Here is a 15,028-nt window from a genome sequence, read left to right as displayed (position 1 = left end):
TATCGGCATTATTCATGCCTATTCAACATGCAATCAAGACTTAATCAAATGTGACATATATATCATATTCTGACACTGTAATGACTGCTTTATTCATGAAACCGAGAATACAAATTCTAACATGTGTTTTCCCTGACTCTTTTTTTGTTTAAGCTAGATCTTTAGGAAAATCAAGGTTTCTATTCTATTCAGGAGTACAACGTGTTCCTAACATGGGGCTGCCCTTGAAGAGCACCCGGAGGCTTCAACTGGTCCAGAATGGGGCTGCGCAGGTGATCATGGGGGTACCTAGGTGCTCCCATGTTACACCCATTTTAGGCAGCCTGCACTGGTTGCAGGTTGTATTCCGGGTGCGATTCAAGGTACTAATTATGACCTTTAAAGCGCTCCATGGCTTAGGCCCAGGATATCTGTGAGACCACCTGTTGCCACCGGTAGCATCCCACCGTCCAGTGAGATCCCACAGAGTTGGCCTCCTCAGGGTGCCGTCGGCCAGACAGTGTCGGCTAGTGACCCCCAGGGGGAGAGCCTTCTCTGTGGGAGTGCCTTCCCTCTGGAATGAGCTGCCCCGGGAGCTTCGCATAATCCCCGACCTCCGGTCCTTCCGACGCGCCCTAAAAAGTTGGCTTTTCCAGCAAGCCGGCTTGGCCTGAATAGAATAAAATATAGGATTAATTTGGTTGTTAATTTTGATTTAATTTTTAAATTTTTATTGTAAATATCAATTAGTTTTTTTTTGATACTTTATTGAATGTACCTTTTAATTTTTGTAATTACATTTCTGTAATGTGTTTTCTTTTATGTTGTACCCCGCCCTGAGTCCTTGAGAGAAGGACAATATATAAATCCAATAAACCTAAACCTAAGTACTTCTATTATTAGTTTTACTTGTGAGTTCCTGCTAATGGAGAATGTTTAGATATGCAAGGAAACCCAATGCAGCAGAAATAATTTGAAAAAAGTATTAGGCTGTGAAGTTCAGGAGAGATGGAGCATTGACCTTGTCTTCAGGCAAAAAATAAAACATTACTCAAAAACTCTGGTGATTTTTTTTTAAAAAAACCCTAAAATGAAAAATATCAGCACCCAAAAGTATTTAACCAGTAATGTTTTAAGCATGGAAACCAGAGAGCAGTTGACTTTTAATCATCAATATTTATTTGCTGCAGTATTCTACCACCAATTCCAGGGGGATTCAACAGTTTACAAAAACTGTACATTTCCATAAAAAACGAACAAACAAACCCACTTCTGACCAGGCATTTGTAGTGGCAACAAGGAGTGGTGTGGGGTGGCCTAGAGGGGGAGCTCTCGCCTCAGAATCAGGAGTTCGATCCTAGATAGAGGCAGATATTTCTCTTTCTGGTCACACACTGAGAATATATCAGATGAACAAAACTCCAAATTGGTGACAGGAAGGGCATCTGGCCATTAAAAAAAAATTAAGCCAGCTCCATTCACTTGTTCAGACTCCACAATAATCCACAAGGGATTATTAAAAGGAGTTAAAAGGAGATGATGATTTGTACCAGCAACTCAGAAGACCAATGTTATTGCGAGGAGTTTAAGTGACCTATTTTGATACGTCCTACATATGAAGTCTAGACCAGTGTTTGACAACTTCGGGAACTTTAAGATGCGTGGATTTCAACTCCCAGAATTCCCCAACTAGCTACTGTTGCAGAAAATGACAGGCTTTACACTTCTCAGGATGCAGGAAAAGTTTATTTGGCAGCCAGGTTCAGAAAGCTAGCCCATGGCTAGCATTGCAAGTTCTGAACCACCTTCATTATCGAAGCACACATTCTTATACATTCTCAAAGGCAGCGTAACACGGAAACACTTAACTCATTTCTTATTGGTTACCTTGAGGAAAAAGCCTTATAAGGAGATGAGGATCTTACTTCTCCTTTTGTTACAGGTATGGACTACGTGTCATTAATGAACTTTATCTGAACCTTGTGGTTTGGACTTTTGACATAGGGACGTTGGCTAGAACATCTTGTGGTTAGAGGCTGAAGACGTTTCTTTTAAGCAAGCTTCTAACTATCCTTTTTATGCCACATCTTCATTCTTATATATTTTTTAATCCATATTTTATTCTACTTTACTACTTGGGCTGGCTGAGGAAATCTGAGAGTTGAAGTCTTAAAAGTTCCTGAGGTTGAGAAACACTGGCCTAGAGGTTGAGAGCTCCCTGAACTAGCCTGCTTGATTTTCTCTCTCTCTTCTGTACTGAATAAAGGAGAAGGAGTGGGAATCTTCAGGTAGTTTCAAAGCTTTCCTTACTCTGAAAATCTGAGAGTTTCAGTTCCCACCCAGAGTCATAGGTCACCAAGTCAAACTCAAGCCTTAGCAGTCTCCTTACCATGAAATGGCTGTGAAGTCATGGTGACAGGGTTGATTTAAAAACTCCAGGGTCAATGTTAGCTGGGAGCTTCCATGTGGAAAGGAGCACTGAGTACTGTGGAAAAATTGACTGCCCATCTCTGCTATCATTGTTAAGGAGCTCCTGGAAGCTTATAAGAGTGTCTTGCTTAGATACATGTGCTTTTTATCTTACTGTAAGCTTTTAACTGTTTGCTTGAGTTAACAGGAAAGCCAAATGTATAATCTCTTCTGAAAAACCTCCAGTGATGGAGCACCCACAACTGCTGAGGGAAACCTGTTTCACTGGTTTGGTTGATTGTCCTCACTGTCAGGAAATTCCTCCTTAGTTCTAGGTTGCTTCTCTCCTTACAGTAGAACCTCTGGTCACGACCATCATTCGTTCCATAACTTTGGGGGCAACCCGATTTGGTCGTGACCCGAACCTAACCAAAAATTAATGCAGCGGCCACACAAGGTCGCTGTTGTTTGGTGCTTACAAAAAAAATGGTGTGGAAGGGGAAATTGGCCACGGCCATGTTGGATTGTCACAGTGGTGAAATTCAATTTTTTTTTACTACTGGTTCTGTGGGCATGGCTTGGTGGGCATGGCAGGGGAAAGATACTGCAAAATCTCCATTCCCACCCCACTCTGGGGTGGCAGAGGTGGCATTTGCTAGTTCTCCGAATTACTCAAACTTTCTGCTACTAGTTCTCTGAACTACTCAAAATTTCCGCTACCGGTTCTCCGAACTACTCAAAATTTCCACTACTGGTTCTCCGAGCTACTCAAAATTTCCGCTACCAGTTCTCCGATCTACTCAAAATTTCTGCTACAGGTTCTCCGAACTACTTGAAATTTCCGCTACCGGTTCTCCGAACTACTCGAAATTTCCGCTACCGGTTCTCCGATCTACTCAAAATTTCCGCTACCGGTTCTCCGATCTACTCGAAATTTCCACTACCGGTTCTCTGATCTACTCAAAATTTCTGCTACCGGTTCTCCGATCTACTCAAAATTTTCGCTACCGGTTTTCCAGAATCTGTCAGAACCTCTCCTGAACCTGTCAGAACCTGCTGGATCACCACCCGAGTATGTCTTCATGACCAGATTCAAAAAATGTGTGCATTTTTTAGTCGGAACCCGATTTGGTCATGGTCAGAAGTGTTTGCGACCAGAGGTTCTACTGTAGTTAGCTTCCACCCATTGCTTGTTGTCCTGCCTTCTGTTGCTTTGGAAAATAAATGGACCCCCTCTTTTTTGTGGAAGCCCCTCAGATACTGGAACACCACAATGATGTCACTCTCAGTTCTTCTTTTTAGTAGATTAGACAAGGACAATTCCTGCACCCGTTCTTCATATGCTTTAGCCTCCAGTCGCCTAATCATCTTCGTTGCTGCTCTTTGCACTCTTTCTAGAATCTCAACATCCTTTTTATATTGTGAAGACCAAAATTGGATGTAGTATTCTATGTATGGCCTTACCAAACCCTTCTAAAGCAGTAGTAACACTTATTGTGACCTTGATTCTATCTCTCTGTTAATGCAGTCTAGGATTGCATCGGCTTTTTTTGGCAGCTGGAGCAGAGTGCCACATGTCAAAGCTTAAATCCCTTTATTTACCAATGTGCTTATTGTCTCTGGATCTAAAGGAACCAATTGCCTGGGCTGATCGCTGCCCTGACACTTAGCACAAGAGTATTTAACCTAGGTGGCATTGATCTAGCAGTTGACTCTCACTTTGTTAAGGTGTACTTATCTCTGACGATTTATGCTCCAAAACTTACTGTAACACAGTTGCTGAAAAAGCATTAAGAGTTGTAAACTTAATTTTGTGAAGCTTTTTTTCCCCCTGGAAATATTGTATTGCTAATTAGAGCTTATAAAACTTAGGCTAGACCAAATTGAAAGTATTGTTTGGAATTCCTACCCTATATCTGACATGAGTGCAATCGAACGGGTTCAGAAGTACTTCATGAGAAAAGTCTTGCACTCTGCTGTACACAGTAGAATTCCTTATGCTCCTAGGCTCAACATCCTTGGTTTGGATAACTTAGAACTGTGTTGTTTGCCGTCAGATTTATGTATTGCATACAAAATTGTATGCAGTAATGTTTTACCTGCAAATGACTTTTTTTGTTTTAATCGCAATAATATGCCTGCGAACAACCACTTTAAGCTCAGTGTAAATCGTTCTAAACTTGACTGTAAAAAATATGATTTCGGGAACAAAGTTGTCAGAGTCTGGAATGCCCTACCTCCGTGATGGACAGGTGGCACGCGGAGCCATTTGTCCGGGCACACGAGGCATTGCCCTGTCAGCTGGCCCATCTGACTTCGGCCTTCTTTTGAGGCCATTTTTTGCCCGCTGGAGGCTTCAGGAACTTCCCTGAAGCCTCCGGAGCATGAAAAACCAGCCCTACGAGCAAACTGGAAGTTTGGGAATGTAATTCCAGTTTGCTTATAGGGCCGGTTTTAGGCTCTGGAGGGCTAAAACTGGCCCTACGAGCAAACCAGAAGTCCGTTCCTGAACTTCCGGTTTGCCCATAGCAGGGGTGGGTTTCAACCGGTTCGTGGCGGTCCCTGCGAACTGGTTGGTCGGCGAACCCTGAAGTAAGTAACTTCTGGGAACGGCGAAGGGCCGACCCACCCGCCCGCGCTCCTTACCCGGTTTTGACGAGTTCTGCGCTTCCACGCATGCGCAGGATGCATACAGCACCTGTGCGATCCTCCAGTAGCAGCTGGAGCCTCGCACAGACGCTAGTACGCATGCGTGCACCGCGCACGTGCACGAGGACGCCGCCGGCCCAGTTCCAACCGAACCGGTTGGAACGGGGCGAGAAACCCACCCCTGGCTCATAGGGTCAGTTTTTCGTGCTCCAGAGGCTTCACGGAAGCTCCTGAAACCTCTGGAGAGCCTCCAGGGGGGAGGGGGAGGCTGTTTTCGTCTGTACCAGACTCCATAAAGCCTCTGGAGCCTGGGGAGGGCAAAAAAAGCACACCAAAAATGGGGGGGGGGAGCGCTGGTCATGTGCACATGCGTGCTGGGGTCGTGCGCATAGCATTATGGGCGTGACACACCTGCGCACGACCCTCCTGCGCTCCCCCAGCTTTTGGCACGTGAGCTACAAAAGGTTCGCCATCCCTCCCCTACCTGCTTCAGTTGTCTCAGCTACAAATTTTCAGTTTCAGTCGTAAATTGGCTTCCGTGGACCTTACTGCATACTTAAATGGTCAGTCTTCATGCATGAAAAGCTCAGTGCTAGTTGTCTTTTGAAAAGGAAGGGGCACCCACAGAAAAGGGCACCCCGGAATCTCATCATACTGTTTCTCAGTCCCCAAATCCCCACTTGAGATTGGGGGGGGGGAACGACACTCACCGCACATGCTGTGTTCTCATTGTCTGACAGCCGTTGATGCAAGTCAAACCAAAGAGTCTGTTGAGGGAAAAAAGGGAAATATTAGTAATATTTTCAGGGAAATCAAACCTGGCAGGAGAAGGAAGAAAGGAAGAAAGAAAGCAGCTGGCTAGTAACTTCTGCCATGGAAACCTGAGATGCAAATTGGGGATGAAGGGCTTTGGATCTCATCTATGTGATTGGCAGTAGACCAGAAAAGAATTTCTCTCTAATCTCCCAATTACTAAAACAGAGCAGTCCCCTTGGCTGAACCTCTGGTGGAGAAAAAGGCTTTGGAGAGATCCTTTTCCCTTGAGAAAATGCAACCATCTGCAACAAGGAGCTGTGCACTTATGAAAGTCTGGTAATTGGTACAATTTTAGGTGGAGATATTCACCTGGAAAAAAAATCTGGGCATATGCACCTGCTGTGAAGGAAATCAGGAGGGAAAAAAAGTATCAGATTTGTATGGAAACTCATAGCCCTAATGCATGCCTAGAAAGAGGGAACAATAGAGATAATACATCTCTGCCTTAATAGAATAGAGTATTTGTAGCTCTGGACCATAAGGAAGGCTGCGCTCCAAAGAATGGAGGCCTTTGAGCTCTGGTGCTGGAGAAGACTCCTGTGAGTCCCTTGGACTGCAAGGCCATCCAACCCGTCAGTCCTAGAGGAGATTAACCCTGACTGCTCTTTAGAAGGCCAGATCCTGAAGAGGAAACTCCAACACTTTGGCCACCTAATGAGAAGGAAGGACTAATGAAAAGAGCCTCATGCTGGGAAAGATTGAGGGCAAAAGAAGAAAGGGACGACAGAGAAGGAGGTGGCTGGATGGAGTCACCGAAGCAGCCAATGTGAGCTTAAATAAACTCCAGAGGATGGTAGAGGACAGGAAGGCCTGGAGGAATGTTGTCCATGGGGTCGCAATGTGTCGGACACAACTTCGCAACTAACAACAACAATTTGTAGCTCAGGGTTGAAATGAAGAGTCCTTGGTGCACTCTGAGCTTGGTGGTTTTCACACAGACATTTCGTTACCAAACTAGGTAACATCATCAGTGCTGATATTATTGCAGTGATGATGAAATGTCTGCAAGAAAACAACCAAGCTCAGAGAACACCAAGGACTCCGCAAAAGTCTGTCTTCAGGCAAGTAGCCTTGGATCTTGGAAGGGTAGTTGTAGATTTATTTGATTCCAAACAGCTGTGAAAAAGTCAGCGCTGCCTGTAACTCTTTAAAGAAGCCGTGTCTTTTCCAGGATAAGGCGGTTGCCATGGCACACTTTGAAGCACCTTTTTAGAATCAAATCTGACACACTACATTCCATAATATTTAATAAAACAATTAACAGAACATAAAATATGTTGCAGTTTCTGCTTGTGGTGTGTTTGGTGCTCTTTGAGCTTGGGTGTTTTCACACAGTCATTTCATCACCCAACTAGGTAACATCATCAGTATTAGAAGGGAGAGGGGGGTTGGTCTCTGTTCATATAAAAGAAATCAAGGAACCACTAAGAACACTCCCCCACCCACACTGATAGGGCAAGTGGTTGTACAAGTGGTGGGTTTCAAAAATTTTTAGAACCTCTTCTGTAGGGTGGCCTGCTTTGTGGGAGTGGCTTGCCAGCCATGTGACCGGGTGGGAGTGGCCAACTTGTAAAATGTGGTGAAACTCACTTAACAACGCACTAGCTTAGCAACCAAAATGTTGACTCAGAAACTCTGGCATTTGAAACAAGCAAGTCTTAAAGCTGTCAAATTACAAGACCCTTGCACCCCTAACCCTTTAGAAAAAAACTCCCAGGGGTGTTCAAACTTGACAGCTTTAAGACTTGTGGACTTCAACTCCCAGAATTCCCCCCTCTCGCTCTTCATCTTGATGATGTGCAGATGGGTGGGGGGAGGGAGCTGGAACCGGTTCTAAACGGCACGGTAGATTTGTGGAACCTTTTCTATAGAAGAGGTGGAACCTCTATAGAAGAGGTTAGAACTGGCAGGAACCCACCCCTGGGTTGTACATAAACAGAGCGCAAACCCTACTCCCTTCTAGCACTGATGATGTTTCCTAGCTGGGTAATGAGATGTCTGTGTGAAAACAACCAAGCTCAGAGTGCACCAAGGAGCACGTTCAATCCTGAGTTACAAATACAGTTTTCTCTTCTAGTCTCTGCTTGGTTAGTCTCTCTAATATGTATGTAAAAACACAAAGCCATGCCTACAGTTTATGTGAGATTTTGGGCTACCATGCCTCAAATGACCTCTTCCCTTCCTGACAGGAAACCCAGAAAGGCGACTTTGTGAATGGACCATTAATTAGAAAATCCTAAATAGGTTCTTTTTTTTCTTTTCAAGATTTTAAAGACAGATATGTGTCTTATCGTAGGAAGCTTTTGATCCTTTATGGAAAGTGTTAGGTTGGGAGAGCGAGTATGTTCAGAGAAGTGTTGTGAGAGTTGTGTTGGAGAACACACAAACCAGCATACAGAGACACTGCAGTTTAAATGGGCTTTTACTTTCGTGGAAATAGAGGTATCCATCAAACAGTCCAAGTCATACACAGATAAGACAGTCAGTCATCAATGTCTTTCAGTTAAGGGATAATTCAAATAACATAGTCCAGTATCATATAATCAGTCTGGTACACAAAGTTTGCTAGCAGTTGCAAAACTTACAATAGCTCATGGCACTCAGATCAGATCAGCCCAGCATCTAACAAACAGAGAGAGAGCTAACAGTCGTTCTGGCTCCCTCTTATGGCCGATTGAGGAAAACAGCAACCAATCACATTTTACAGCGTGATTTAAAGAAACAGGTATAACATTGCTATATGATTTATATATTGCCAACCCAACCGTTAGATTATATTCCTAACAGAAAGCTTAGCGCCGTGTATCGTTGAAAGATGATGCCTCATGGGCAGAGAGGTTGCACTAGAAGACATCTAAGGTCCCTTCCAACCCTTCTATTCTATGTTCCAAACCAAGAGTGTCAAACTCGAGGCCTGTAGGCTGGAACCAGCCTGCTGGGTGCTTAAATCTGGCCAGTGGGGCCACCCTGGAGACTGTCCATGGTGCCTCTCCCAGCGTTACTTCCATCTGTTATCTCTTGCTCTGCCCTCAGCTGCTTTGAAGAATAGGTTCCTTCAGGTCTTCTAATGGTGCACCCATCACTGCTACAACCGAGACCATCAACCTTGCCAAGATTGTGTTCTTTTTGTCTACATCACTTGTCACAAATGGGGACGGGCCACTCCCTTGAATTTTTTTGACCCTTCCCACAGATACTCCTCGTTATCAAAATACTTTTACGGATACTCAGACTATAAAGTTCCCTTCTAATCATCTAATTCTAGGTTTGATGGCCTAGAGGTGGAGTTCTTGTCTCACAATCAAGAAGCTGTGAGTTTTATCCTAGGTAGAGGAAGATATTTCTCTCTCTGAGAGAAATATATCTGCTGAACAAAACTCCACACTGGCGACAGGGAAGGGCATCCAGCCATTAAAACACTTTGCTAGCTCCATTCAGTTGCCCAGACTCCACCCCGCAAGGGATTATGGGGTCATTAAATGAAGATAATCTAATCTCACTCTTTGACTTCTGCCAGGAATGGCTGTTTTCCTTCAACAGGGGGCAAAACTTTGCAGAAACAGGATTCACAGTTCTTTCAAAAACAATTCTTTGCAGTGTAAAGTCGAAAGCCCACAAATGTTAACTGATTTTTGTACTTTAAAAAAAAAAAAACACTTCGTCCTCTGTTACCTTGACAACTACTTTCCCAAAATAAAATAAGGATAATCATTGTTTTATGGTGGTTATCCTCTCCCTCGAGTTGTTATGACAACCTAAAAGGAAGAAATGTAAGATTTCAGCAAATGACTTTTCCTAAAGAGGCTATCCAGATTTAAAAGGGTCTCGATGTGCACACACTCAACCCACGAAGAGGGAGAAAATAAAAAAATGTAGGACCAATCGATCAGGCTGAGCCTGAGGAGGGGAGGGAGGGTCAAATGTATCATCAGCCTCAAGTTCTTTCACGCCCAAAGAGATCTAAGACCAGCCCTCCTTGAATTCCTCAGACTCTTATCTCGGGCCAATTTGCTTCGACCGTTAGTAGTGTAGATTCTTGTAGAGAGCTTAATCTTGCAACAAACCTTTATATCCATTTTAAACTGCCTGGACTTCCTGATTTTCCTGCGCTCGACAGAAAATGGTTCTCCGCTCTATCTTTTATTCCCTCTTAAGACAACTCAAGTGGCTGCAATTCCAAACTTACGAACATAGAATAATAGGGTTGCAAGGGACCTTGGAGGTCTTCTAGTCTAGTCCAAAAGCAGAGGGGATTTACAAAGTGCTTCTTTTCAATAACTCTCGAAATGAGCCCCCTAGCCATGAAAATTCTCATTATAATTACAGCTGCAAAACCTCCATGGGGTGAAGGGAAGACATCTTCTTTGCACACGTAATGGATCAGAATATAATAAAACCCCTTTGGCAACGTTTAAATGCAAAAGATTCCCTTACTAGAGAGAAAGACCCTTACGGTGGAAATAGCTGGTTAAAGGGACTCTTGGCAACACAATAACAGAGTTGGAAGGGACCTTGGAGGTCTTCTAGTCCAACCCCCAGCTCAAGCAGAAGACCTTATCCCATTCTGGACAAATGGCTGTCCAGTCTCTTCTTTGGAAACCTCCAATGATGGAGCACCTAGAACTTCTGGTGGCCAGTAGTTCTCACTGTCAGTAAATTCCTCCTCTGTTCTAGGTTGGTTCTCTCTTTGCTGATCTTCCACCTGTTATTTCATATCCTGCTCTCAGGTGCTTTGGAGAATAGATTGGCCTCTCTCACCTCTTCGTGGTAGCCCCTCTAGTATTGGAAGAGCGCTAATTTATAACTTTAGAATTATGAGTTGGGAGAAGTCCTGTAATGGACAGAAGGAATGTTCCCGAGGAAAAGAAGGAAGGCCTCAAGCAAGGCAACAATCAGAGAAAAGAAATCTGAAAGAGGGGCCAACGTTTAAATATGTCAGACAAGACCCTCCCCAGTTCCCACAAAGAGAAGAGGATATTTAGACTTGCAAAATTCTGTTTCTGCAATCTAAAAGTAGCCAATGAAGAATATTTGTAGCTCAGGGTTGAAAGGAGGGGTTCTTGGTGCTCTCTGGGCTTGGTTGTTCTCTTGCAGATATTTCATGACCCAACTAGGTAACAGAATCCGTGCTAGAAGGGAATGGGGGTTAAAAAGGGGAGGAGGAGGAGAAGGAGACCTGTGGGGTCCTTAATGCTCTCTGAACTTGATTGTTTTTTTGCTGACATTTCATTGCTAAACTAGGTAACAGAATCAGTGCTAGTAAGGAATGGGGCTTAAAAAGAAGAGGAGGAAGAGGAAGAGGAGGAGGAGGAGGAGGAGGAGGAGGAGACCTGTGGGGTCCTTGGTGCTCTCTGAGCTTGGTTGTTTTCTTGCAGACATTTCATGACCCAACTAGGTAACCTCATCAGTGCTAGAAGGGAGAGGGGGTTTGCTGTCAGTTTAAAGAGCAAACAGGACTCCTTACTAGCACTGATGATGTTATCTAGTTGGGTCATGAAACATCTGCAAGAAAACAACATCAAGCTCAGAGAGCACCAAGGACCCAAAAGTACTATTGATGGGCTGACAAGTTCTCACCTCCTTGAGATCCCTACACGTAGTCCTTGAGTTATGGCCTTGAGCTACGAGCATTCAGGTCATGTTGTAATGTTTGTAAAAGGGGGCGGTGACATGATCAACCTGATTTTACAACTCATGAGAGAGAGGGAGGGAGGGAGGGAGGAAGGGAGAGAGAGAGAGAGAGAGAGAAACAGACAGACAGAGAGACAGACTGGTAGAGAGAGAGGCAGAGACAGAACGACAGAGTCAGACAGACAAACAGGGAGAGAGACAGAGACAGACAGAGAGAGAAACAGAGAGACAGACACAGAGAGACAGTGTGTGTGTGTGTGTGTGTGAGAGTGAGAGAGAGAGAGAGACAGAGAGACAGAGACAGACAGACAGGGAGAGAGAGAGAGAAACAGAGAGACAGAGACAGAGACAGAGACAGAGACAGAGACAGAGACAGAGACAGAGACAGAGACAGAGACAGACAGACAGACAGACAGACAGACAGATAGATAGATAGATAGATAGATAGATAGATAGATAGATAGATAGAGTAACTCAAGGTAGCAAACACATCCAATATCTCCTACTTTTCCCAAAACTACAGCCTTGTGAGGTGGGTTGGGCTGAGAGAGAATGACTGGCCCAGGTCACTCAGCTGCCTTTTGTGGCTGAAGTGGGACTTGAGTGGGTCTCTTCCTTTCTAGCCAGGGAAGGAAATAATTTCCCATTATTTGGGGAATAATGAAAAACCCACATCCGACGCCTTTTGTGCCTTCATTGTGAAAGTTAAGCACAGGTAACAAAAGGGTCAGAGTTTGTGTCATAACATTGCTTATGCCATTTTGATGAATTCTGTGACTTCTGCCACCTGTGGATTTAAAGCAGCATTAAAACCTCAGCCTTGGAACCCGTCAGAATCCCTCTGGAGCTGTTTTTCAACCTTGGCAACTTTTAAGATGTGTGATGTCAACTCCCAGAATTCCCCAGCCGGCAGAACTCTGCTTCTTTTTTACATTAGCACAACAAAGGCACACAATGCCGGTGTGTTTCTCCGCACAGTGCTAAAAGCAGAGGGGATTTACAAAGTGCTTCTTTTCAATAACTCTCGAAATGAGCCCCGAGCCATGAAAATTCTCATTATAATTACAGCTGCAAAACCTCCATGGGGTGAAGGGAAGACATCTTCTTTGCACACGTAACGGATTAATAAAATCCCTTTGGCAATGTTTAAAGGCAAAAGATTCCCTTACTGGGCAGAAAGACCCTTACGGTGGAAATAGCAGGGTAAAAGGACTCTTGGCAAGATGCTCCCAGGACACAGAACAATACAATAACAGAGTTGGAAGGGGACCTTAGAGGTCTTCCAGTCCAACCCCCGGCTCAAGCAGAAGACCTTACCTCATTCTGGACAAATGGCTTTCTAATGTCTTCTTAAAAACCTCCAGCATTGGAGCACCTACAACTTCTGGAGGCGAGCTGTTCCACTGATAAATTCTTCTCACTGCCAGGAAATTTCTCCTTAGCTCTAGGTTGCTTCTCTCCTTGATTAGTTTCCATCCATTGTTTCTTGTCCTGCCTTCAGCTGCTTTGGAAAATAGGGTTGATGTCTTCTTCTTTGGGGGTTCCAAGCCCTGAGCGATTGGAACACTCTAGCTACAGCAGGAATGTCCAACCTTAGCAGCTGTAAACTTGTGGACTTCAACTCCCAGAATCCCTTAGCCATTCTAAATATATGCCAGGTGCCAAGTGCCCAAATTTAAATCATGTTACCATTGGGATACTCTAATGGTTGTAAGAGTGACAACTGGCCATAAGTCACTTTTTCCAGTGCCCTTGTAACTTCAAATGAATACTTGTAAATCAAGAAGTTCCGATAGATGTTAATACTTCTCTTCTTGTTGTTGTTAATTGTGAAGTCATGTCCGACCCATCGCGACCCCATGGACAACGTTCCTCCAGGCTTTCCTGTCCTCTCCCATCCTCTGCAGTCCATTTAAGCTCATGCCTCCTGCTTTGGTGACTCCATCCAGCCACCTCATTCTCTGTCGTCCCCTTTTTCTTTTGCCCTCCATCGGTCCCAGCATGAGGCTCTTCTCCAGGGAGTCCTTCCTTCTCATTAGGTGGCCAAAGTATTTGAGTTTCCTCTTCAGGATCTGGGTTGATCTCCTCTAGGACTGACCAGTTGGATGGCCTTGCACCATAGTCCAAAGGCCTCAATTCTTTGGCGCTCAGCCTTCCTTATGGTCCAACTTTCACAGCCATCCATTGCAACTGGGAAAACCTCTCTATGCCTGCCTCTCTATGGCATAGAAAACTAGTTTCTAAAGGAGGCAAACCACTTCGGAAAAAGCCCAATTTAAATCTGATAAGTTTTTCAATCACTGCTGCTTCCTAAGTACCATTCTTAAACAGAATTCTTTGACTACATTTATTCTTGGACAGCCTCGTTGTTTGGATCCATTATAACCTGGTTTTTTGCTTGGGAAGATGGCGGGGAGGGAGGGATACGATCATAAATGGAAATAATGAACATTCGTGGCGTGAATAATGCAGTGAAATTTCACTTCGTCTCTTCCATTATTCGAACGTGGCTCATCCATCTGAAGTAAATGCTGGAAAGATTCAAGAACAGCAAAAGGACCTTCCGCCCCCTCACCCCCAACTGTTCTTTCAACCCTGAGCTAAACAGTGGATGCACTTTCATTAAACATGATGGGCTGGAATAATTTTCTCCTAACACTAAGCATTTACAGAAGAGAAATGAATGGAAATTTGAGAAGAAAGTTATGGCTGAGAGCTCAGCTCAATCATTTGGGAGGAGAGTAACAGATAAGGGTTGGCCAAGCCCCCCACCCCCCCCCCCAAGCAGCACATAAAACTCAGGTACCCCATCCTTCCATTTCACCCAAAGGCCTAGAGCAGTGATGGCCAAACTTTTCGGCACCGTACCGAAAAGGGAGAGCCTACACATGTCACATGCACACATGTCACATGTCACACGCCCACACACGTCAGGCCCGCAACCAGAAAGAGGTGTTGTAAAGGGGGATGCACGCACATGCGCACGCTGGGAAATGAACTTCCGATTTCCGGCACATGCATGCACCTAGTCTTGTGGTTACTGGCATGCATGCACATGTGATGATCAGCTGGCTGGTGCACAGGCCCACACTGAAAAGCATTCCACTTACCGGTACTGCCGCATGCATGAAGGCCAGCTGATCGTTGCGCACACATGTGCAACAGAAACCAAGAAGAGGAATGGGCACCTCTGCACATGCCAGGAGACATGGCTCCAGATGCCACTTTGGGCACATGTGCCATAGGCTCGCCATCACGGGCCTAGAGAATGTCCGATCCAAGGAAGCCGTATTATTTGAATGCTCAGGGTTGAACTATGGAGTTCTTGATGCTCTCCGAGCTTGGTTGTTTTCTCGAGGACATTTCATTACCAAACTAGGTAACGTCATCAGTACCAATGGAAGAGAGTAGAAGAGGTAGCATCATCGTACTGATAGAAGCGAATATTTGCAGCTCAAAATTTTAATGTGGGGTCCTTGATGCTCTCTGAGCTTGGTGGTTTTCTTGGAGATGTTTTATTACCCAACTAGGTAACATTATCAAT

The 15,028-nt window shown here is 44.5% G+C and overlaps 1 protein-coding gene across 1 annotated transcript in view; it reads right to left on the bottom strand.

The window, feature by feature from the left end:
- Nucleotides 1-15,028, bottom strand: part of NECAB2 (N-terminal EF-hand calcium binding protein 2) — a 185,038-nt gene that overhangs the window by 18,775 nt on the left and 151,235 nt on the right. The window contains exon 9 of the mRNA XM_087728870.1: nt 5,748-5,804. Coding sequence (XP_087584996.1) covers nt 5,748-5,804 — 57 coding nt within the window. The remainder of the gene's footprint in view (nt 1-5,747; nt 5,805-15,028) is intronic.

This window comes from Thamnophis sirtalis, unplaced genomic scaffold, assembly GCF_051295495.1.
Source record: "Thamnophis sirtalis isolate CommonGarterSnake01/CBP01778 unplaced genomic scaffold, rThaSir2_p1.2 scaffold_14, whole genome shotgun sequence".
NCBI classification, from domain to species: Eukaryota; Metazoa; Chordata; class Lepidosauria; order Squamata; family Natricidae; genus Thamnophis; species Thamnophis sirtalis.
This window is presented reverse-complemented; position numbering and strand designations above follow the sequence as displayed.